The sequence below is a fragment of the Oncorhynchus gorbuscha genome, unplaced genomic scaffold (assembly GCF_021184085.1).
Source record: "Oncorhynchus gorbuscha isolate QuinsamMale2020 ecotype Even-year unplaced genomic scaffold, OgorEven_v1.0 Un_scaffold_1582, whole genome shotgun sequence".
Taxonomy (NCBI): domain Eukaryota; kingdom Metazoa; phylum Chordata; class Actinopteri; order Salmoniformes; family Salmonidae; genus Oncorhynchus; species Oncorhynchus gorbuscha.
This window is the reverse complement of record NW_025746317.1, coordinates 54,407-80,000: the sequence shown is the minus strand read 5'-3', so window position 1 is coordinate 80,000 and position 25,594 is coordinate 54,407. Positions and strand designations below refer to the sequence as shown.

Sequence of the window (25,594 nt, the reverse complement as noted above, 5' to 3'; positions counted from 1 at the left end):
TAGGGCCTTTCCCCCAGAAATGTCTGGGACCTGTTGGATCGGAGGGTGAGGGCTAGGGCCTTTCCCCCAGAAATGTCTGGGACCTGTTGGATCGGAGGGTGAGGGCTAGGGCCTTTCCCCCAGAAATGTCTGGGACCTATTGGATCGGAGGGTGAGGGCTAGGGCCTTTACCCCAGAAATGTCTGGGACCTGTTGGATCGGAGGGTGAGGGCTAGGGCCTTTCCCCCAGAAATGTCTGGGACCTGTTGGATCGGAGGGTGAGGGCTAGGGCCTTTACCCCAGAAATGTCTGGGACCTGTTGGATCGGAGGGTGAGGGCTAGGGCCTTTCCCCCAGAAATGTCTGGGACCTGTTGGATCGGAGGGTGAGGACTAGGGCCTTTCCCCCCAGAAATGTCTGGGACCTGTTGGATCGGAGGGTGAGGGCTAGGGCCTTTCCCCCAGAAATGTCTGGGACCTGTTGGATCGGAGGGTGAGGACTAGGGCCTATCCCCCCCCAGAAATGTCTGGGAACTTGAAGGTGCCTTGGTGGAAGAGTAGGGTAACATCACACAGAAAGAACTGGCAAATCTGGTGCAGTCCATGAGGAGGAGATGCACTGCAGTACAGAATGTGTGCACACATGACTGTAAGTCGCTTTGGATAAAAGCGTCTGCTAAATGGCATATATTATTATTATTATTATAATGCAGCTGGTGGCCACAACAGATACTGACTGTTACTTTTGATTTTGACCCCCCCCCTCCCTTTGTTCAGGGACACATTATTCAATTTCTGTTAGTCACATGTCTGTGTCTCAGTTGTTGAATCTTGTTATGTTCATACTAATATTTACACATGTTAAGTTTGCTGAAAATAAACGCAGTTGATAGTGAGAGGACATTTCTTTTTTTTGCTGAGTTTATGATATGAGTAGTGTAAGATATGTAAACATTATTAAAGTGGCATTGTTTAGTGATCCATTTATTAAAGTGGCCATTGATATGGGTGTTTATGTAGGTAGCAGTCTCTCTGAGTTAGTGATAGCTGTTTAGCAGTCTGATGGCCTTGAGATAGAAGCTGTTTTTCTTTGTCTTGGTCCCAGCTTTGATGCACCTATACTGACCTCGCCTTCTGGATGGTAGCGGGGTGAACAGGCAGTAGCTCGGGTGGTTGTTGTCCTTGATCTTTTTGGCCTTCCTGTGACATCGGGTGCTGTAGGTGTCTTGGAGGGCAGGTAGTTATCCCCCAGTGATGCGTTGTGCAGACCTCACTACCCTCTGGAGAGCCTTGCGGTTGAGGGTGGTGCAGTTGCCGTACCAGGTGGTGATACAGCCTGACAGGATGCTCTCGATTGTGCATCTGTAAAAGTTTGTCAGGGTTTTAGGTGACAAGCCACATTTCTTCAGTCTCCTGAGGTTGAAGAGGCTCTGTTGCGCCTTCACCACACTGTCAGTGTGGGTGGACCATTTCAGTTTGTCTGTGATGTGTACGCCGAGGAACTTAAAACTTTCCACCTTCTCCACTACTGTCCCTTCGATGTAGATAGGTGGGTGCTCCCTCTGCTGTTTCCTGAAGTCCACGATCATCTCCTTTGTTTTGTTGACTTGAGTGAGAGGTTGTTTTCCTGACACCACACTCCGAGTGCCCTCACCTCCTCCCTGTAGGTTGTCTCTTTGCTGTTGGTAATCAAGCCCACCACTGTTGTGTCGTCTGCAAACTTGATGGTTGAGTTGGAGGCGTGCATGGCCACGCAGTCTGGTGAACAGGGAGTACAGGAGGAGGCTGAGCACGCACCCTTGTGGGGCCCCAGTTTTGATGGTCAGCGAAGTGGAGATGTTGTTTCCTACCTTCACCACCTGGGGGTGGCCCATCAGAAAGTCCAGGACCCAATTGCACAGGGCGGGGTTGAGACCCAGGGCCTCCAGCTTGATTATGAGCTTGGAGGGTACTGAGCTCATGCTGAGCTGTAGTCTATTAAAGTGGTACATGGTTATGGATTGGGCGTAGTAGTTTCTTGACATTCATTTAATTTGACAGTGTCTGAAACTATGGACTGATATAATTATTATTCTCTCTTGTTTCTCTCTCTCTCTCTCTCTCTCTCTCTCTCTCTCTCTCTCTCTCTCTCTCTCTCTCTCTCTCTCTCTCTCTCTCTCTCTCTCTCTCTCTCTCTCTCTCTCTCTCTCTCTCTCTCTCTCTCTCTCTCTCTCTCTCTCTCTCTCTCTCTCTCTCTCTCTCTCTCTCTCTCTCTCTCTCTCTCTCTCTCTCTCTCTCTCTCTCTCTCTCTCTCTCTCTCTCTCTCTCTCTCTCTCTCTCTCTCTCTCTCTCTCTCTCTCTCTCTCTCTCTCTCTCTCTCTCTCTCTCTCTCTCTCTCTCTCTCTCTCTCTCTCTCTCTCTCTCTCTCTTCTCTCTCTCTCTCTCTCTCTCTCTCTCTCTCTCTCTCTCTCTCTCTCTCTCTCTCTCTCTCTCTCTCTCTCTCTCTCTCTCTCTCTCTCTCTCTCTCTCTCTCTCTCTCTCTCTCTCTCTCTCTCTCTCTCTCTCTCTCTCTCTCTCTCTCTCTCTCTCTCTCAGATTCTCTCTCTCTCTCTCTCTCTCTCAGTATCTGCTCTCCTGGCATAGTGATGAAGATGATGATCTCTCTCTCTCTCTCTCTCTCTCTCTCTCTCTCTCTCTCTCTCTCTCTCTCTCTCTCTCTCTCTCTCTCTCTCAGAGCCCCTCTCCCAAGTCTCTTCTCTCTCTGCTCTCTCTCTCTCTCTCTGAATCTCTCTCTCCTCTCTCTCTCTCTCTCTCTCTCATTCTTTCACAGGATGGCTTGCGCAGATTATCAGGAAACGAATACATCTTTGCTGTGAAACGTACGTACAGTATTGCTCTCCTGGCATAGTGATGAAGATGATGATGTTGATCACGTAAAGCGCTGTTTTGATTTGCCTCTCTCTCCCCCCAACATCTCTCCCTCTCCTCACCCCCCGCACCGTCCCCCTCTCAGAGCCCCACCTCCCAAGTCACTTAGCCATGCCCCTTTCGTTGAATGACATCCCTCCTCACGTTGCCCAGACAATGGAGAATGAAGACTCCTGGGACTTTGACATATTCAACCTGGAAACGGCCTGTCTGAAACGGTGAGGGGAGGTTATAACACTGTAATAACACTCTAATGTTGTAATAACATGTTCAACCTGGAGACGGCCTGTCTGAGACGGTGAGGGGAGGTTATAACACTGTAATAACACTCTAATGTTGTAATAACATGTTCAACCTGGAGACGGCCTGTCTGAGACGGTGAGGGGAGGTTATAACACTGTAATAACATGTTCAACCTGGAGACTGCCTGTCTGAGACGGTGAGGGGAGGTTATAACACTGTAATAACACTCTAATGTTGTAATAACATGTTCAACCTGGAGACGGCCTGTCTGAGACGGTGAGGGGAGGTTATAACACTGTAATAACACTCTAATGTTGTAATAACATATTCAACCTGGAAACGGCCTGTCTGAAACGGTGAGGAGGTTATAACACTGTAATAACACTCTAATGTTGTAATAACATATTCAACCTGGAAACGGCCTGTCTGAAACGGTGAGGGGAGGTTATAACACTGTAATAACACTCTAATGTTGTAATAACATATTCAACCTGGAGACTGCCTGTCTGAAACTGTGAGGGGAGGTTATAACACTGTAATAACACTCTAATGTTGTAATAACATGTTCAACCTGGAGACTGCCTGTCTGAAACGGTGAGGGGAGGTTATAACACTGTAATAACACTGTTATACTGCTGTAGTAACACTTTTATAAATATTCACTTCAGCCAGCTTTATCAAAATAACTGAGGAAAACGGTGTCCCAGGAGGTGGAATCAAAAGCAATGAGTCCGATCATAAAGACTTTCTCCTTCATCTCTACTGTGGTTTGGTTTAGAGAGGTCCAGAAGCCACAGAAATACAGAGACAATTCTACAAACTCCCATCTGTTTCAGTACTGTACACCGGCTGTGAAGCTAATGCGTGTGTCCTAAATGGGACCATATTCCCTATATAGTGCACTACTTTCAACCAGGGGCATATGGGTGATTCCTCATGAAGCCAAGACAAAAAAAAGACCATGATTTAGGAGATTTTCATTCTATCCATTTAGTTCCTATGTATCTATGTGCCTAAAAGCATATTTGAGAAATAATGAATTGAAGTTTGGAATATTTGTGACATTTGTTGGCTTTACCCAGGCCTCCTTTAAGACTCCATTATGTTTCATCTATAGATGCTACAAAGAAAACGATTGGTGTCACGTGAAACTTTGTAATATGATTGGTATTTTGATTTCAATAACACTTTTTTTCTTACATGAATTTATGAATATTGAAAAATATAAACATGAATATGTTTTTAATTTGCCAAATGTTTCAATATATTGTTGAATATAATAATACTATACGGGCATATCAAAGTTACAAAGTGGAATCTCTGCTAGTTTTAAAGTTACGGCCCATTTTATACATAGAAATTGGCATAGTCGGCAATGTAACCAATCACAGCCCTCATTTTACTTGTAATCATTGCACATCCTGCAAATCACCAGCAGAGGGCGACCATTTTGAATCCATTTTCACATTCACTCTTTATTTTTTTATTTTACCTTTATTTTATTTAACCAGGCAAGTCAGTTAAGAACAAATTCTTATTTTCAATGACGGCCTAGGAACAGTGGGTTAACTGCCTGTTCAGGGGCAGAACGACAGATGTTGGTAATGCTTACAAATAATCTCTGAAAGTAGCAGAGATACCACTCTAGAACTGTGATATGCCTGTAGAGGATATTATGTTCTTGGTCAACAATATATTGAAACATTTGTCAAATTCAAAAATGTTATATTTTCAATATTCATGTTTATATTTTTTAGTATTCCTAAGCGGGTAAAGCTTTACACGACACCAATTTTATTTTGTAGCAACTACAGATGAAACATAATGCAGTTTTAATGCAAAATTTCACAAATATTAAAACAGGAATAAATTATTTCTCAATTATGCTTTAAAAAGATTCTCTTGTAATCTCAAATGCAAGGGGCTGAAGCTCATTGGTGGAACTCGAATTGCTAGGGGGCTGGCCCACGTGGGGGGGAAATGTAGGGAAAATGGCGCAGTACAGCTTGTAGGGGCTGTCTTGTTAGACTTCTTTACAGCTTTGGACATTATTGATCTACTGCTGGAAAAACGTATGCGTTCTGGCTTTACAGCCCCGGCTATAATGTGGATAAAGAGTTACTTGTCTAACAGAACACAGAGGGTGTTCTTTAATGGAAGCCTCTCCAACGTAATCCAGGTAGAAGCAGGAATTCCCCAGGGTAGCAGTTTAGGCCCGTTGATTTTTTTCCATTTTTACTAACGACATGCCACTGGCTTTGAGTAAAGCCAGTGTGTCTATGTATGCGGATGACTCAACACAATATACGTCAGCTACCACAGCGACTGAAATGACTGCAACACTTAACAAAGAGCTGCAGTTATTTTCACAATGGGTAGCAAGGAATAAGTCAGTCCTAAATATTTCCAAAACTAAAAGCATTGTATTTGGGAAAAATCATTCACAAAACTCTAAACCTCAACTACATCTCGTAATGAATCATGTGGAAATTGAGCAAGTTGAGGTGACTACACTTCGTGGAGTAACCCTGGATTGTAAACTGTCATGGTCAAAACATATTGATACAACAGTAGCTAAGATGGGGAGAAGTCTGTCCATAATAAAGCAATGCTCTGCCTTCTTAACAACACGGCAGGTCCTACAGGCCCTGGTTTTGTCTCACCTGGACTACTGTCCAGTCGTGTGGTCAGGTGCCTCAAAGAGGGACTTAGGAAATTACAATTGTCTCAGAACAGGGCAGCACAGCTGGCCCTTAGAGGTACACAGAGAGCTAACATTAATAATATTCATGTCAATCTCTCATGACTCAAAGTGGAAGAGAGATTGACTTCCTCATGACTTGTTTTTGTAAGAGGTGTTGACAAGCTGAAGGTACCGAGCTGTCTGTTTAAAATACTAGCACACAGCTCAGACACCCATACATACCCCCACAAGACATGCCACCAGAGGTCTCTTCACAGTCCCCAAGTCCAGAACAGACTATGGGAGGCACACAGTACTACATAGAGCCATGACCACATGGAACTCTATTCCACAGTACTACATAGAGCCATGACCACATGGAACTCTATTCCACAGTACTACATAGAGCCATGACCACATGGAACTCTATTCCACAGTACTACATAGAGCCATGACCACATGGAACTCTATTCCACAGTACTACATAGAGCCATGACCACATGGAACTCTATTCCACAGTACTACATAGAGCCATGACTACATGGAACTCTATTCCACATCAGGTAACTGATGCAGCACTAAATGACTTAAATGTAAATGTAAATTTAAAAAGCAGGTAAAAATACAACTTATGGAACAGCGGGGACTGTGAAGAGACACACACACACACACACACACACACACACACACACACACACACACACACACACACACACACACACACACACACACACACACACACACACACACACACACACACACACACACACACACACACACACACACACACACACACACACACACACACACACACACACACACACACACACACACACACACACACACACACACACACACACACACACACACACACACACACACACACACACACACACACACACACACACACACACACACACACACACACACACACACACACACACACACACACACACACACACACACACACACACACACACACACACACACACACACACACACACACACACACACACACACACACACACACACACACACACACACACACACACACACACACACACACACACACACACACACACACACACACACACACACACACACACACACACACACACACACACACACACACACACACACACACACACACACACACACACACACACACACACACACACACACACACACACACACACACACACACACACACACACACACACACACACACACACACACACACACACACACACACACACACACACACACACACACACACACACACACACACACACACACACACACACACACACACACACACACACACACACACACACACACACACACACACACACACACACACACACACACACACACACACACACACACACACACACACACACACACACACACACACACACACACACACACACACACACACACACACACACACACACACACACACACACACACACACACACACACACACACACACATACACACACACATGATAACATACACACACACACACACACACATAGACACACACACACACACACACACATACATACACACACACACACACACACACACACTACACACACACACACACACACACATACACACACACACACACACATAGACACACACATACACACACACACACATAGACTTAACACACACACACATAGACACACACACACACACACACACAGACACACACACACACACACACACACACACACACACTACACACACACACACATACACACACACACACACACACACACACACACACACACACACACACACACACACACACACACACACACACACACACACACACACACACACACACACACACACACACACACACACACATAGACACACACATAGACACACACACACACACATAGACACACACATACACACACACACACATAGACACACACACACACACACACACAGTGGATATGGGCACACACACACACACACACAGTCATTTTCATCTATGGATTTTGTGGCTAATTGAGGTAAGACGAATTCTGCTCATAGATTATGCATGTATGAACTACACATTGACACATCCAGCCCAAAGGGGCAGGTTTAAAATGAGTCTTTCTTAGTTGCCAAATTACCTGAACACATGCAAATATAGGTCAACAACACACGTGAAAACACATGTTTGTTTTTTTTTTTTTGGGGGGGGGTGTTACACACACATACACATGGTTACACACACATACACATGGTTACATGTTAATGGTCACACACACACAGATGTTATTGGTCACATACACATACAGATGTTACATGGTCCCCCACATGGTTAGCAGATGTTAATGGTCACCACACACACACACATAGACACACACATGATAACATACACACTATACACACGTACACATGGGTTTGTCTCTGTAGATATGTGGTAGTGGACTATGGGCACACACACAGTAAGTTGTGAATTCTGTAATTGTATAGTAATGTTTTTAAAATGGTATAACTGCCTTAATTCTGCTGGACAGAATAATAAATACAAATATAGCGAAAAGAAGCAGTCATTTTCAACTATGGATTTTGTGGCTAATTGAGGTAAGACGAATTCTGCTCATAGATTATGCATGTATGAACTACACATTGACACATCCAGCCCAAAGGGGCAGGTTTAAAATGAGTCTTTCTTAGTTGCCAAATTACCTGAACATGTCTTTAAGATGCAAATATCAAATATAGGTCAACAATCCTTCCTTCAAAGGACCATTCTACATTACGTGAAAATCCCCCAAATCATGTTTGTTTTTTTTGATGTTTTTTTGGGGGGGGGGTGTTACACAGTGTACTGTACTTCAAATCAAATTTGATTTGTCACATACACATGGTTAGCAGATGTTAAATGCGAGTGTAGCGAAATGCTTGTGCTTCTAGTTCCGACAATGCAGTGATAACCAACAAGTAATCTAACTAACAATTCCAAAACTACTGTCTTATACACAGTGTAAGGGGATAAGGAATATGTACATAAGGATATATGAATGAGTGATGGTACAGAGCAGCATACAGTAGATGGTATCGAGTACAGTATATACATATGAGATGAGTGTGTAGACAAAGTAAACAAAGTGGCATAGTTAAAGTGGCTAGTGATACATGTGTTACATAAGGATGCAGTCGATGATGTAGAGTACAGTATATACATATGCATATGAGATGAATAATGTAGGGTAAGTAACATTATATAAGGTAGCATTGTTTAAAGTGGCTAGTGATATATTTACATCATTTCCCATCAATTCCCATTATTAAAATGGCTGGAGTTGGGTCAGTGTCAATGACAGTGTGTTGGCAGCAGCCACTCAATGTTAGTGGTGGCTGTTTAACAGTCTGATGGCCTTGAGATAGAAGCTGTTTTTCAGTCTCTCGGTCCCAGCTTTGATGCACCTGTACTGACCTCGCCTTCTGGATGATAGCGGGGTGAACAGGCAGTGGTTCGGGTGGTTGATGTCCTTGATGATCTTTATGGCCTTCCTGTAACAACGGGTGGTGTAGGTGTCCTGGAGGGCAGGTAGTTTGCCCCCGGTGATGCGTTGTGCAGTCCTCACTACCCTCTGGAGAGCCTTACGGTTGAGGGCGGAGCAGTTGCCGTACCAGGCGGTGATACAGCCCGCCAGGATGCTCTCGATTGTGCATCTGTAGAAGTTTGTGAGTGCTTTTGGTGACAAGCCGAATTTCTTCAGCCTCCTGAGGTTGAATAGGCGCTGCTGCGCCTTCTTCACGACGCTGTCAGTGTGAGTGGACCAATTCAGTTTGTCTGTGATGTGTATGCCGAGGAACTTAAAACTAGCTACCCTCTCCACTACTTTTCCATCGATGTGGATAGGGGGGTGTTCCCTCTGCTGTTTCCTGAAGTCCACAATCATCTCCTTAGTTTTGTTGACGTTGAGTGTGAGGTTATTTTCCTTAACTCTGTGGTATTGAACACCTCCATTCTGTTCATCCTAACCTTCATGCTGTCTGGTAATTGTCTCCTCCCAGGCCTCTGACCTATCTGGGCCTGAAGATCTTCTCTCGGTTCGGGGTGTGTGAGTTCCTGAGCTGTCCCGAGGCCACTCTCCGCTCCTGGCTGCAGGGGATCGAGGCTAACTACCACTCCACCAACTCCTACCACAACTCCTCGCATGCTGCCGATGTCATGCACGCTACCGCATACTTCCTCTGCAAGGAGAGGGTCAAGGTAAGATGGCCGTCCAAGATGGCCGCCACTGGGTCAGACAGTTTTGTCTCGTTTGTTTTGTCTTGTTTGTTTTGTCTTGTTTTGACTTGTTTGTTTTGTCTTGTTTGTTTTTTTGTCTTATTTATTTGTTTGTCTTGTTTGTTTTGTCTTGTTTTGACTTGTTTGTCTTTGTCTTGTTTGTTTTGTCTTTTTGTCTTGTTTGTTTTTGTCTTGTTTGTTTGTCTTGTTTTGTCTTGTTTGTTTTTGTCTTGTTTGTTTTTGTCTTGTTTGTTTTGTCTTGTTTTGTCTTGTTTTGTCTTGTTTGTTTTGTTTTGTTTTGACTTTTTTGTTTTGTTTTGACTTGTTTGTTTTTGTCTTGTTTGTTTTTGTCTTATTTATTTGTTTGTCTTGTTTGTTTTGTCTTGTTTTGACTTGTTTGTTTTTGTCTTATTTATTTGTTTGTCTTGTTTGATTTGACTTGTTTGTTTTTGTCTTATTTATTTGTTTGTCTTGTTTGATTTGACTTGTTTGTTTTTGTCTTATTTATTTGTTTGTCTTGTTTTGTCTTGTTTGTTTTTGTCTACTTTGGTTTGGTTGTATGTTTGTTTGCCCCTCATTTATACAGGTAAATCTGTATGACCTGTTCAGAGACAGCAGAAGTAAAACATTTGTAACAAACACGCATTGAAATTAAATAAGCACACAGCAATGAGTCAATCCTGGGCTGACATTCCTCAATCACCAGCATGTCTTCATCCAAATCCTAATTAGAGTTGCACGATGCCGGTAGCTTCCCCAAAATGTCCAAGTTTTTCAAACATTCCAGTTAGAAGATTCCATTCATGTTAAATAGGAAGAAAACACTCCTCTTCTTTCCCGAACAGCAAAGTCTGGAGCAGATTGATGAGGTGGCGGCTCTGATAGCAGCCACGGTACACGACGTGGATCACCCGGGACGCACCAACAGCTTCCTGTGTAACGCAGGAAGTGAGCTGGCCATCTTGTACAACGACACGGCCGTGCTAGAGAGCCACCACGCTGCCCTTGCCTTCCAGATCACCACACGGGACGACAAGTGTAACATCTTCAAGAACATGGAGAGGTACGGCTGTCTGTGGGTTTTCTGGGAGGCTGTTTGGCCTGTCTGTCTGTCCGTGTGTGTGAGAGAGACAGTGAGGCAGGGCAGTCATGTGATTTGAGTCCCAGAGCAGTGTGTCTCATGCAATGCTCTCCCTGGGATGGGGGAAGGTACACAATCACTCCATTCATTCCTCTCCTCTGTCACTACAGTCAGGAGGCTACAACTGTCCAGAAGGGCTTTCAGCACATTTATTTACCAATGCTTTTTGTGTGAACGTGTCTCTCTCTGTGTTCTTCTCTCTCTCTCTCTCTCTCTCTCTCTCTCTCTCTCTCTCTCTCTCTCTCTCTCTCTCTCTCTCTCTCTCTCTCTGTGTTCTTCTCTCTCTCTCTCTCTCTCTCTCTCTCTCTCTCTCTCTCTCTCTCTCTGTTCTCTCTCTCTCTCTCCTCCCCTCCCTTCTCTGTCTCTCTCTGTGTTCTTCTCCCCCCTCTCTCTCTCTCTCTCTCTCCCCCTCTCTCTCTCTCTCTCTCTCTCTCTCTCTCTCTCTCTCTGTGTTCTTCTCCCCCTCTCTCTCTCTCTCTCTCTCTCTCTCTCTGTTCTTCCCCCCTCTCTCTCTGTCTCTCTCTCTCTCTCTCTCCCCCCTCCCTTCTCGCTGTCTCTCTCTGTGTTCTTCCCCCCCTCTCTCTTCTCCTCTCTCCTTCACTGCTTCTTTCTCTCTCTCTCTCTCTCTCTCTCCTCCTCTCTCTCACTCTCTCTCTCTCTCTCTCTCTCTCTCTCTCTCTCTCTCTCTCTCTCTCTCTCTCTCTCTCTCTCTCTCTCTCTGTGTTCTCTCTCTCTCCCTCTCTCTCTCTCTCTCTCTCTCTCTGTCTCTCTCTCTCTCTCCTCTCTCTCTCTCTCTCTCTCTCTCTCTCTCTCTCTCCTCCCTTCTCGCTGTCTCTCTCTCTGTTCTTCTCCCCCTCTCTCTCTCTCTCTCTCTCTCTCTCTCTCTCTCCCTCCCTCTCTCTCTCTCTGTGTTCTTCTCCCCCTCTCTCTCTCTCTCTCTCTCTCTCTCTCTGTTCTTCTCCCCCCTCTCTCTCTCTCTCTCTCTCTCTCTCCCCTCCCTCGCTGTCTCTCTCTGTGTTCTTCTCTCTCTCTCTCTCTCTCTCTCTCTCTCTCTCTCTCTCTCTCTCTCTCTCTCTCTCTCTCTCTCTCTCTCTCTCTCTCTCTCTCTCTCTCTCTCCTCCCTCCCGATGCTGTCTCTCTCTCTCTCTCTCTCTCTCTCCCCCTGTCCCCCTCTCCTCCCTCTCGCTGTCTCTCTCTCTGTTCTTCTCTCTTTCTCCCCCCCTCCCCCCTCTCCTCCCTCTCGCTGTCTCTTCTCTCTTTCTCCTCCCCTCCCTTCTCGCTGTCTCTCTCGCTCTCTCTCTCTCTCTGTAGGAATGAGTACCGTACCCTGCGTCAAGCCATCATAGACATGGTGCTCGCCACAGAGATGACAAAACACTTTGAGCACGTCAACAAGTTCGTCAACAGCATCAACAAGCCGCTGGCCGCGCTGGAGGAGAACGGGGTGAGATGAAGGACAGAACAAGAAAAGAGAAAAGAGGGGATGAAAAAGACCACTAAAGTCCAGGTTAGATAGGCTCTGTGGTTAAACATGATGGCAGCAGGAACCTGTTCATGGCTTAGATCAGAGTATTGCAGCCAATACAGTATGTGTATCTGTGTCCAGTCATGGAACAATCTAGAAAATACAATCAGTCTGTTTTTAGATATCATTCTGCATCACACTTAACTCTAAAAACCGCCGACAGTTAGCTAACAGCATGCAGGTTAGAAAGAGGAGAAGAGTTGAAGGGAGTCATTGTCTAGCCTGTGTGGCCTAACGTAGCCTTATAACGTAACCTAGCCTAGCCTTCCAGTGGAACCTTCCGGCTAAAAGTTAGCCAACTATGATGCAGGTTGAAGGGAGTTAGTGTAGCCTCCTGGCCTAGCTTCCTAATGTAGCCGCTTCCATGCACTTTAGTCTGCTAGCATAGCCTAGCCTCCTAGTGTAGCATGCTAGCATATCATAGGCTAGCCTCCTAATGTAGCCTGCTAGCATATCATAGGCTAGCATAGCCTCCTGGCCTAGCCTTGTAGTTTCGCCTGCTAGCATAGCCTCCTAGTGTAACCTGCTAGCGTAGCTTAGCAGGTAGCCACCTGGCCACAGACAGATTAGCATGGAGAGAGAATCTTACAGTCTGGTCCATCTTCCTCACGATGGTGTGGAATGCACAGCACAGCCATTCTACTCTATCACACAGGCCCTTTTAAGGAATGTCATAGGAGGTAATTCTGCAATCTAACTAGTTAGCAATCAAACTATAACTCTGACTAACACAGTTAGCAATCAAACTACAGTACCAATCAAAAGTGTGGACACACCTACTCATTCAAGGGTTTTTCTTTATTTTTACTGTTTTCTACATTGTAGAATAATAGTGAAGACATACCGGTAAACTATGAAATAACGCATATGGAATCATGTAATAACAAAAAAAGGGATTAACAAATGAAAATATATTTGAGATTCTTCAATGTAGCCACCCTTTGCTTTGATGACATCTTTGCAGAGTCTTAGCATGATTTCACAGTGCCATCCATTTTGTCACCAAAGCCCCATATACTACCCACCACTGCAACCTGTATGCTCTCGTTGGCTGGCCCTCGCTTCATATTCGTCGCCAAACACACTGGCTCCAGGTCATCTATAAGTCTCTGCTAGGTAAAGCCCCGCCTTACCTCAGCTCACTGGTCACCATAGCAACACCCACCCGTAGCAAGCGCTCCAGCAGGTATATCTCACTGGTCATCCCCAAAGCCATCACTTCCTTTGGCCACCTTTCCTTCCAGTTCTCTGCTGCCAATGACTGGAACAAATTGCAAAAATCATTGAAGCTGGAGTCTTATATCTCCCTCTCTAACTTTAAGCATCAGCTGTCAGAGCAGCTTACCGATCACTGTACCTGTACATAGCTCATCTGTAAATAGCACACCCAACTACCTCATCTCCATATTATTCCTTACCCTCTTGCTCTTTTGCACCCTACTTGCACATCATCATCTGCACATCCATCACTCCAGTGTTAATGCTAAATTGTAATTATTTTCACCTCTATGGCCTATTTATTGCCTTACCTCCCTACTCTTCTACATTTGCACACACTGTATATAGATTTTTATTTTGTGTTAATGACTATACGTTTGTTTATGTGTAACTCTGTGTTTGTTTGTGTCGAACTGCTTTGCTTTATCTTGGCCAGGTCGCAGTTGTAAATGAGAACTTGTTCTCAACTGGCCTACCAGGTTAGATAAAGGTGAAAATACATATATTCTCTCAACCAGCTTCACCTGGAATGCTTTACCAATAGTCTTGAAGGAGTTCCCACATATGCTGGGCATTTGTTGGCTGCTTTTCCTTAACTCTGCGGTCCAACTCGTCCCAAACCATCTCAATTGGGTTGAGGTTGGGTGATTGTGGAGGCCAGGTCATCTGATGCAGCACTCCATCACTCTCCTTCTTGGTCAAATTGGGTCATTGTCCTGTTGAAAAACAAATGATAGTCCCACAAAGCGCAAACCAGATGGAATGGCGTATCCCTGGAGAATGCTGTGGTAGCCATGCTGGTTAAGTGTGCCTTGAATTCTAAATTAATTACAGACAGTGTCACCAGCAAAGAACCATCACACCACCTCCTCCTCCGTGCTTCACAGTGGGAACCACACAGTAGGAACCATCACACCACCTCCTCCTCCATGCTTCACAGTGGGAACCACACACCTCCTCCTCCTCCATGCTTCACAGTGGGAACCACACACCTCCTCCTCCTCCATGCTTCACAGTGGGAACCACACACCTCCTCCTCCTCCATGCTTCACAGTGGGAACCACACAGTGGGAACCATCACAACTCCTCCTCCATGCTTCACAGTGGGAACCACACAGTGGGAACCATCACACCTCCTCCTCCTCCGTGCTTCACAGTGGGAACCATCACACCTCCTCCTCCTCCATGCTTCACAGTGGGAACCACACATGCGGAGATCTTCAGTTCACCTACTCTGTGTCTCACAAATACACAACGGTTGGAAACAAAAATATCAAATCAGTCTCCTCTGAACAGTTGATTTTGAGATGTGTCTGTTACTTGAACTATGTGAAGCATTTATTTGTGCTGCAATCTGAGGCGTAAAAACGTATCCTCTGCAGCAGAGGTAACTCTGTGTCTTCCTTTCCTGTGGCGGTCCTCATGAGAGCCAGTTTCATCATAGAGCTTGATGGTGGGAACCACGGCACAGAATCGTTCAAAGTTCTTGACATTTTCCTGGATTGACTGACCTTCATGTCTTAAAGTAATGATGGACTGTTGTTTCTCTTGGCTTTTGAGCTGTTTGCCACCTGGGAGCACTTGAAGAAACGTTCAAAGTTCTGACATTTTCCGTCCAGGGCGGTCTCCATGTCTTAAACAAAGATATGATGGACTGTTGTTTCTCATTTGCTTATAAAACCAGGTGTTCTTGCCATAAATGGACAAGGGTAAGGCTATCTTCTCGGTCAGGGTCCAGAGCGGTCAGGGTCCAGGGCGTTCAGGGTCCAGGGCGGTCAGGGTCCAGGGCGGTCAGGGTCCAGGCGGTCAGGGTCCAGGGAGCGGTCAGGGTCCAGGGCGGTCAGGGTCCAGGGTGGTCAGGGTCAATGTGTAATGGAAAAAGCTGTCCTAGGAAATGGTCTTGATATATGTTCTTCACAGAAAGGCCAAAAACTAGGAAGACAGGGTGGTCAGGGTCCAGGGCTGGTCAGGGTCCAGGGTAACTCTGGTCTTCCTTTCTGTGGCGGTCCATGAGGCCAGTTTCATCATAGAGCTTGATGGGTCGAGCAGGTCATCAAAGCTTGGTCCGGAGACTGGTCTTAAAGTAATGATGGACTGTTGTTTCTCTTTCTTAGAGCTGTGCCATGGACTTAAGGCTGGTCAGGGTCCAGGGCGGTCAGGGTCCAGGGCGGTCAGGGTCCAGGGTGGTCAGGGTCCAGGGCGGTCAGGGTCCAGGGCGGTCAGGGTCCATTTTGGTCAGGGTCCAAGCGGTCAGGGTTACGGTCAGGGTCCAGGCGGTCATGGTCCAGGGCGGTCAGGGTCCAGGGCGGTCAGGGTCCAGGGTGGTCAGGGTCAGGGTGGTCAGGGTCCAGGGCGGTCAGGGTCCAGGGTGGTCAGGGTCCAGGGCGGTCAGGGTCCAGGGCGGTCTGTCCAGGGCGGTCAGGGTCCAGAGCGGTCAGGGTCCAGGAGCGGTCAGGGTCCAGGGCGGTCAGGGTCCAGGGCGGTCAGGGTCCAGGGCGGTCATGGTCAGGGTCCAGAGAGGGCCAAGGGTCCAGGGCTGTCATCAAGGCAGGGGGCTACTTTGAAGAATCTCAAAATAAAATATCCATTTTGGTTTGTTTAACGGTCAGGGTCCAGTCAGGGTCCACAGGGTCCAAACTAAAAAGGGCGGTCATGGTCCAGGGCGGTCAAACTAACTCATGAAGCTGGTTGAGAGAATGCCAAAGTGTGCAAACTGTCATAACACAGGGGGCAACTTTGAAGAATCTCAAATATAAAATATATTTTGATTTGTTTAACAGGTGGTTGTGGTCCAGCTTTTTGGTTACTACAATTCAAACTAAAACTGTCTAACACAGCAACCAAACTAACTGTCTAACACAGCAATCAAACTAACTGTCTAACACAGCAATCAAACTAACTGTCTAACACAGCAATCAAACTAACTGTCTAACACAGCAACCAAACTAACTGTCTAACACAGCAACCAAACTAACTGTCTAACACAGCAACCAAACTAACTGTCTAACACAGCAATCAAACTAACTGTCTAACACAGCAATCAAACTAACTGTCTAACACAGCAACCAAACTAACTCTGTCTAACACAGCAACCAAACTAACTCTGTCTAACACAGCAACCAAACTAACTCTGTCTAACACAGCAACCAAACTAACTCTGTCTAACACAGCAACCAAACTAACTCTGTCTAACACAGCAACCAAACAAACTCTGTCTAACACAGCAACCAAACTAACTCTGTCTAACACAGCAACCAAACTAACTCTGTCTAACACAGTCTAGCAACCAAACTAACTCTGTCTAACACAGCTAGCAATCAAACTAACTCTGTGCTAACACAGTCTAGCAATCAAACTAACTCTGTCTAACACAGCAATCAAACTAACTGTCTAACACAGTTAGCAATCAAACTAAACTAAAATGTGTAACACTAGTGCAAACTGTGTGTGTCTAACACAGCAACCAAACTGTGTCTAACACAGTTAGCAATCAAACTAAAATCATGTGTGTGCTCTAGTGCTGACGGTGTGTGTGTGTGTGTGTGTGTGTGTGTGTGTGTGTGTGTGTGTGTGTGCGTGCGTGCGTGCGTGTCCGTGTGTGTGTCCGTGTCCCCTCTCCTTAGGGAATCGGCGACGAGGAGTCTGTCAAAGGCATCCTAACGTCCCCAGACAACCGGATCCTTGTCAAGCGCATGCTGATCAAGTGTGCCGACATCTCCAATCCGTGCCGACCGCTGGAGCTGTGCATAGAATGGGCCGGGCGCATCTCAGAGGAATACTTTGCACAGGTACAGGACAGTGGTGAGAGGAGAGAGACGTGATGCTGCGGTGTGGAACACTAATAGATACAGTAGAACAGAGGACCTTTGGGGATTCAGCAGTTAGCTGATGTGGAATGGGAAACACAGCCTACTGGAGCAGCATTCATTGATTGTTTTGATTAGATGTACTGTACCAGTCAGGAAATATTGGTACACACTCAGTAGAGACACTGCGTGTGTGTGTCTGTGTGTCTGTGTGTGTGTGTGTGTGTGTGTGTGTGTGTGTGTGTGTGTGTGTGTGTGTGTGTGTGTGTGTGTGTGTGTGTGTGTGTGTGTGTGTGTGTGTGTGTGTGTGTGTGTGTGTGTGTGTGTGTGTGTGTCTGTGTGTCTGTGTGTGTCTGTGTGTCTGTGTGTCTGTGTGTCTGTGTGTCTGTGTGTGTGTGTGTGTGTGTGTGTGTGTGTGTGTGTGTGTGTGTGTGTGTGTGTGTGTGTGTGTGTGTGTGTGTCTGTGTGTGTCTGTGTGTGTGTGTGTCTGTCTGTGTCTGTCTGTGTGCGTGTGTGTTCCAGACTGACGAGGAGAAGAGGCAGAGTCTACCGGTGGTCATGCCTGTGTTTGACAGGAACACCTGCAGCATTCCTAAGTCCCAGATCTCCTTCATAGACTACTTCATCACAGACATGTTCGACGCCTGGGATGGTAAGGACTTAACGTTAGCTACCTGATCTAAGGCTTCAGCTCAGCGGGCTAACAGTGTTTTGATGCTTGGGATGGTAATGACTGTTAACCCTATCTTCTCCATATAACAGAGGACTTGGTGACTTGTTAGATCCCTGAATCTAATGCCTAAGCTTCAGCTCAGCAGCTCCCTGAATCTAATGCCTAAGCTTCAGCTCAGCAGCTCCTTGAATCTAATGCCTAAGCTTCAGCTCAGCAGCTCCCTGAATCTAATGTCTGCTTCAGCTCAGTAGCTCCCTGAATCTAATGCCTAAGTTCAGCTCAGCAGCTCCCTGAATCTAATGCCTGAATAGAGCTCAGCAGCTAGAGCTACTGAATCTAAGTCTAAGTTGAGTAGAGCTTCATAGTAAGTTGAGTAGAGCTTCATAGCAGTTGAGTAGAGCTACATAGTAAGTTGAGTAGAGCTACATAGTAAGTTGAGTAGAGCTACATAGTAAGTTGAGTAGAGCATAGTAAGTTGAGTAGATAGCAAGTTGAATAGAGCTACATAGTAAGTTGAGTAGAGCTACATAGTAAGTTGAGTAGAGCTTCATAGTAAGTTGAGTAGAGCTACATAGCAAGTTGAGTAGAGCTACATAGCAAGTTGAGTAGAGCTACATAGCAAGTTGAGTAGAGCTACATAGCAAGTTGAGTAGAGCTACATAGTAAGTTGAGTAGAGCTACATAGTAAGTTGAGTAGAGCTACATAGTAAGTTGAGTAGAGCTACATAGTAAGTTGAGTAGAGCTACATAGTAAGTTGAGTAGAGCTACATAGTAAGTTGAGTAGAGCTACATAGCAAGTTGAGTAGAGCTACATAGTAAGTTGAGTAGAGCTACATAGTAAGTTGAGTAGAGCTACATAGTAAGTTGAATAGAGCTACATAGTAAGTTGAATAGAGCTACATAGTAAGTTGAATAGAGCTACATAGTAAGTTGAGTAGAGCTACATAGTAAGTTGAGTAGAGCTACATAGTAAGTTGAGTAGAGCTACATAGTAAGTTGAGTAGAGCTACATAGTAAGGTGAGACCCCGACTTTAGTTCCAAAAATAATGGGCAAAAATTATAATATTTTGTAAATTGGTCCACGGGCCTACAAGTCAGCTGTCAGTTTTCCATCTATTGTCTAAACAGTACAGCTAGTAGTCTTGAGTACAGCTACTATAGTACAGCTACGTAGTCTACAGTACAGCTACGTAGTCTATAGTACGTAGTCTAAGTACAGCTACGTAGTCTATAGTACAGTTGAGTAGTACAGCTACGTAGTCTACCAGTACAGCTACATAGTCTATAGTACAGCTACGTAGTCTATAGTACGTAGTCTAGCTAGTGCAGCAACGTAGTCTATAGTACAGCAACGTAGTCTAGTAGTACAGCTACAAGTTGAGTACAGCTACATAGTAAGTTGAGTACAGCTACGTAGTCTACAGTACAGACGTAGTCTATAGTACAGCTACGTAGTCTAGAGTACAGCTACGTAGTGAGTACAGCTACGTAGTCTACAGTACAGCTACGTAGTCTACAGTACAGCTACGTAGTCTATAGTACAGCTAGTAGTCTACAGTACAGCAAGTAGTCTATAGTACAGCTACGTAGTAAGTACAGCTACGTAGAGTACAGCTAGTCATAGTAAGTTGAGTAGAGCTACATAGTAAGTTGAGTAGAGCTACATAGCAAGTCTGATAGTACAGCTACGTAGTCCATAGTACAGCTTGTAGTCTATAGTACAGCTACGTAGTCTATGAGTACAGCTACAGTAGTCTGAGTACAGCTACGTAGTCTATAGTACAATAGAGCTACATAGCTACGTAGTCTGAGTACAGCTACGTAGTAAGTACAGCTAGTAGTCTACAGTACAGCTACGTAGTCTATAGTACAGCTACATAGTAAGTGCAGTACAGCTACGTAGTCTATAGTACAGCTACATAGTAGTTTAGTACAGCTACATAGTCTTGAGTAGAGCATAGTCACAGTACAGCTACATAGTCTACAGTACAGTACAATATAACTACATAGTCTACATATAGCTACATAGTCAAGTTATAACTACATAGTCTTGAGTAGAGCTACATAGTAAGTTACAGTAGAGCTCATAGTCTACAGTATAACTACAGAGCTACAGTAGCTACATAGTCTGAGTAGAGCTACATAGTCTACAGTATAACTACATAGTCTACAGTACAGCTACATAGTCTACAGTACAGCTACATAGTCTACAGTACAGCTACATAGTCTACAATATAACTACATAGTCTACAGTATAACTACATAGTCTACAGTACAGCTACATAGTCTACAGTACAACTACATAGTCTACAGTACAACTACATAGTCTACAGTATAGCTACATAGTCTACAGTACAGCTACATAGTCTACAGTATAGCTACATAGTCTACAGTACAGCTACATAGTCTACAGTACAGCTACATAGTCTACAATATAACTACATAGTCTACAGTATAACTACATAGTCTACAGTATAGCTACATAGTCTACAGTACAACTACATAGTCTACAGTATAACTACATAGTCTACAGTATAGCTACATAGTCTACAGTACAGCTACATAGTCTACAGTACAGCTACATAGTCTACAGTATAACTACATAGTCTACAGTACAGTACAATATAACTACATAGTCTACAGTACAATATAACTACATAGTCTACAGTATAGCTACATAGTCTACAGTACAACTACATAGTCTACAGTATAACTACATAGTCTACAGTATAGCTACATAGTCTACAGTACAGCTACATAGTCTACAGTACAGCTACATAGTCTACAGTACAACTACATAGTCTACAGTATAGCTACATAGTCTACAGTATAACTACATAGTCTACAGTATAGCTACATAGTCTACAGTACAGCTACATAGTCTACAGTATAGCTACATAGTCTACAGTACAGCTACATAGTCTACAGTATAGCTACATAGTCTACAGTATAGCTACATAGTCTACAGTACAGCTACATAGTCTACAGTACAGCTACATAGTCTACAGTATAGCTACATAGTCTACAGTATAGCTACATAGTCTACAGTATAGCTACATAGTCTACAGTACAGCTACATAGTCTACAGTATAAGCTACATAGTCTACAGTACAGCTACATAGTCTACAGTATAACTACATAGTCTACAGTATAACTACATAGTCTACAGTACAGTACATAGTCTACAGTATAACTACATAGTCTACAGTATAGCTACATAGTCTACAGTACAGCTACATAGTCTACAGTATAACTACATAGTCTACAGTACAACTACATAGTCTACAGTACAGCTACATAGTCTACAGTATAACTACATAGTCTACAGTACAGCTACATAGTCTACAGTACAGCTACATAGTCTACAGTATAACTACATAGTCTACAGTATAGCTACATAGTCTACAGTACAACTACATAGTCTACAGTATAGCTACATAGTCTACAGTACAACTACATAGTCTACAGTATAACTACATAGTCAGTATAACTACATAGTCTACAGTATAACTACATAGTCTACAGTACAGCTACATAGTCTACAGTACAGCTACATAGTCTACAGTATAGCTACATAGTCTACAGTACAGCTACATAGTCTACAGTATAACTACATAGTCTACAGTATAACTACATAGTCTACAGTACAGCTACATAGTCTACAGTATAACTACATAGTCTACAGTACAACTACATAGTCTACAGTACAGCTACATAGTCTACAGTACAGCTACATAGTCTACAGTATAACTACATAGTCTACAGTATAGCTACATAGTCTACAGTACAGCTACATAGTCTACAGTATAACTACATAGTCTCAGTACAACTACATAGTACAGTATACATAGTCTACAGTACAGCTACATAGTCTACAGTACAGCTACATAGTCTACAGTACAGCTACATAGTCTACAGTATAACTACATAGTCTACAGTATAGCTACATAGTCTACAGTATAGCTACATAGTCTACAGTACAACTACATAGTCTACAGTATAACTACATAGTCTACAGTACAGCTACATAGTCTACAGTATAACTACATAGTCTACAGTACAGTACAATATAACTACATAGTCTACAGTACAGCTACATAGTCTACAGTATAACTACATAGTACAGTACAGTACAATATAACTACATAGTCTACAGTACAGCTACATAGTCAGTACAATATAACTACATAGTCTACAGTACAGTACAATATAACTACATAGTCTACAGTACAGTACAATATAACTACATAGTCTACAGTACAACTACATAGTCTACAGTATAACTACATAGTCTACAGTACAGTACAATATAACTACATAGTCTACAGTACAGCTACATAGTCTACAGTATAACTACATAGTCTACAGTATAACTACATAGTCTACAGTACAGCTACATAGTCTCCTGTTTCGCCCACACATCTGTTGGCCTATAGACTATCACAATCTTTCTGGATCATTTATTTAATGCTGAATAACTTTAGTCTTACATCCGTTCTTTGCTAGATACCTTCATGTGCTACCCTGTCTGTTTTGACCTTTTACATATTGGTCATTTATCAGACTGCTGTTCTCCAGAGCGACTTAGTCAATACATCTGTACGGTACTGACGGTACTGACGATACTGATGGTACTGACGGTCCTGACGGTCCTGAAGGTCCTGATGGTACTGACGGTCCTGACGGTACTGACGGTACTGACGGTCCTGATGGTACTGGTACTGACGGTACTGATGGTACTGAAGGTCCTGATGGTACTGACGGTCCTGACGGTACTGGCGGTATACTGGCGGACGGTGACGGTCCTGACGGTACTGACGATACTGACGGTCCTGGACGGTCCTGACTACGGTCCCTGGTGTACTGGCGGTACTGACGGTCCTGACGGTCCTGACGATACTGACGGTACTGACGGTACTGACGGTCCTGACGATACTGACGATACTGACGGTACTGACGGTACTGCGGTACTGACGGTACTGACGGTACTGACGGTACTGACGGTACTGACGGTACTGACGATACTGACGATACTGACGGTCCTGACGGTACGATACTGACGGTCCTGACGGTACTGACGGTCCTGACGGTCGTGACGGTCCTGACGGTACTGACGGTACTGACGGTCCTGACGGTACTGACGGTACTGACGGTCCTGACGGTACTGACGGTACTGACGGTCCTGACGGTCCTGACGGTACTGACGGTGACGGTACTGACGGTACTGACGGTCCTGACGGTACTGACGGTACTGACGGTCCTGACGGTACTGACTCATTTGAATCCGTCCTAAATCAATCATTCAATGATCTTTTGTCCCCAGCGTTCGCAGACCTTCCCAACCTCATGCAGCACCTGGACAACAACTTCAAGTATTGGAAAGACTTGGACGAGAGGAAGCTGCACAGCCTGCGTCCCCCCCCAGAGTAGGAGCACCCTGACTGGGGTCGACGCCAGGCCCCGGGCCCCTCCTTGGTTCCTGTCCGCCTGCGTCCCCCCCCCCCAGAGTAGGAGCACCCTGACTGGGGTCGCCGCCAGGCCCCGGGCCCCTCCTTGGTTCCTGTCCGTCCAGGGGCCACCAAGCCTTCACTCTTCTGCTTCTGTGACACGCCATCAAGCGTCCACATGTCCGTCCAACAGAGACAACACACACGGACGGACGGACGGTTGCTGCAGCAACACCAGGCTCTTGCTTCGTACATAAAACCTCGCTAGCTGAGGATGGATGATGGACAGACACACGGCGCCTCAGAGTCCTTATAAACTACCAGTGCCTGGTGGGCTTGTCTGTATGCTCCTACTGCTGCCAGGGAGGCTGTGTGAGGGACTGTTCTTCTCCCAGCCAACCTGGTGATGGACGTACCATCCCCTTAGTACTCACACACGGGTTCCCCCTGCCTCTCTCTCTCTCTCTCTCTCTCTCTGTCAGTCAGAGGCCGGCTGATGTTACTGTCTCTCTGCAGACTGACTGCACTGTTGGTTAGAGCTACGGAGAAACACACAAACAAACTGAACGTTGAGATGTCAGGTGGTTTCAAGTCTCAGGCACCTCCAATGAAAAACTGTTTGGAGGATCAGCTGATGGGACAGGTTCACATTACACAGTTTTCCCTCCTAAATGGCACCCTATTCCCTATATAGTGCACTACTTTTAGGATAAAAGAGTCTATGGGGCTCTGGCCATAAGAAGTGCACTTTATATAGAGAATAGGGTTGCATTTGGGACGGCGAACCATGTCAAATCCACGTCAGACTGTACTACCCAGTGTGTGGTGGGCATTCCGACCGGATAAATCCCTATATCGCCCCCCAGTGGCCACCAGGTCGAACTACACTCCACCTCCACCAGCTGCCACCATCACCTTTTACTATGTCTTCTAGCTGTACTTCCTTTGTTTCTTTGTCCTTCAGAAGCACCTCGTCCACTAGAGGACCTGTAGCGACGGGATGGGACACGAGGCCGTCCTAAACACACTAAAATTGTGTTCCATATTACCATCCTATTCCCTTTATAGTGCACTACTGCTACTACTTGACCAGAACAAATCATCAAATCAAATCAAATGTATTTATATAGCCCTTCGTACATCAGCTGATATCTCAAAGTGCTGTACAGAAACCCAGCCTAAAACCCCAAACAGCAAGCAATGCAGGTGTAGAAGCACGGTGGCTAGGAAAAACTCCCTAGAAAGGCCAAAACCTAGGAAGAAACCTAGAGAGGAACCAGACTATGTGGGGTGGCCAGTCCTCTTCTGGCTGTGCCAAGAGTAGTGCACTATTTCCGTATCGGCCCTGGTCAAATGTAGTGCACTATAAAGGGAATAGGGTGCCATTTTGGGACGCATCCAGAGACATACGTTTGTACGGGGTGGGGGCGTGGTCACAGGTGTTCAGTGGGTGGAGCTAATTAACTGTCCTCAGGCCATTGGTGAAAGACACAAACATTCAGACATCTTGGTCATAGCTAGGTCATTATTACAGACAAATTTGGTCTTTTTATTTTGTTTTAAATGTTCCATATTTTCTTTATAAAACAAAAAAAATGAGTAACGTCAATTAATGAATTATCTGATGATGACGAGATTAGAACAAAAATAAGAAAAGATGAAAGAAAGACAAGCCAAAGCTGAATAACATACTATTATATAACTCTCTGAGTCTTGTCGATGA

At 44.8% G+C, this 25,594-nt stretch overlaps 1 protein-coding gene across 1 annotated transcript in view; it reads left to right on the top strand.

The window, feature by feature from the left end:
• The window catches only part of LOC124023310 (high affinity cAMP-specific and IBMX-insensitive 3',5'-cyclic phosphodiesterase 8A-like), a 72,536-nt gene extending 47,482 nt beyond the window's left edge, over positions 1 to 25,054 (top strand). The window contains exons 11-18 of the mRNA XM_046337820.1: positions 2,787 to 2,835; positions 2,970 to 3,102; positions 9,843 to 10,041; positions 10,905 to 11,122; positions 12,512 to 12,644; positions 17,567 to 17,731; positions 18,272 to 18,401; positions 23,748 to 25,054. Coding sequence (XP_046193776.1) covers positions 2,787 to 2,835; positions 2,970 to 3,102; positions 9,843 to 10,041; positions 10,905 to 11,122; positions 12,512 to 12,644; positions 17,567 to 17,731; positions 18,272 to 18,401; positions 23,748 to 23,854 — 1,134 coding nt within the window. The 3' untranslated portion in view covers positions 23,855 to 25,054. The remainder of the gene's footprint in view (positions 1 to 2,786; positions 2,836 to 2,969; positions 3,103 to 9,842; positions 10,042 to 10,904; positions 11,123 to 12,511; positions 12,645 to 17,566; positions 17,732 to 18,271; positions 18,402 to 23,747) is intronic.
• Positions 25,055 to 25,594: the final 540 nt, after the last annotated feature.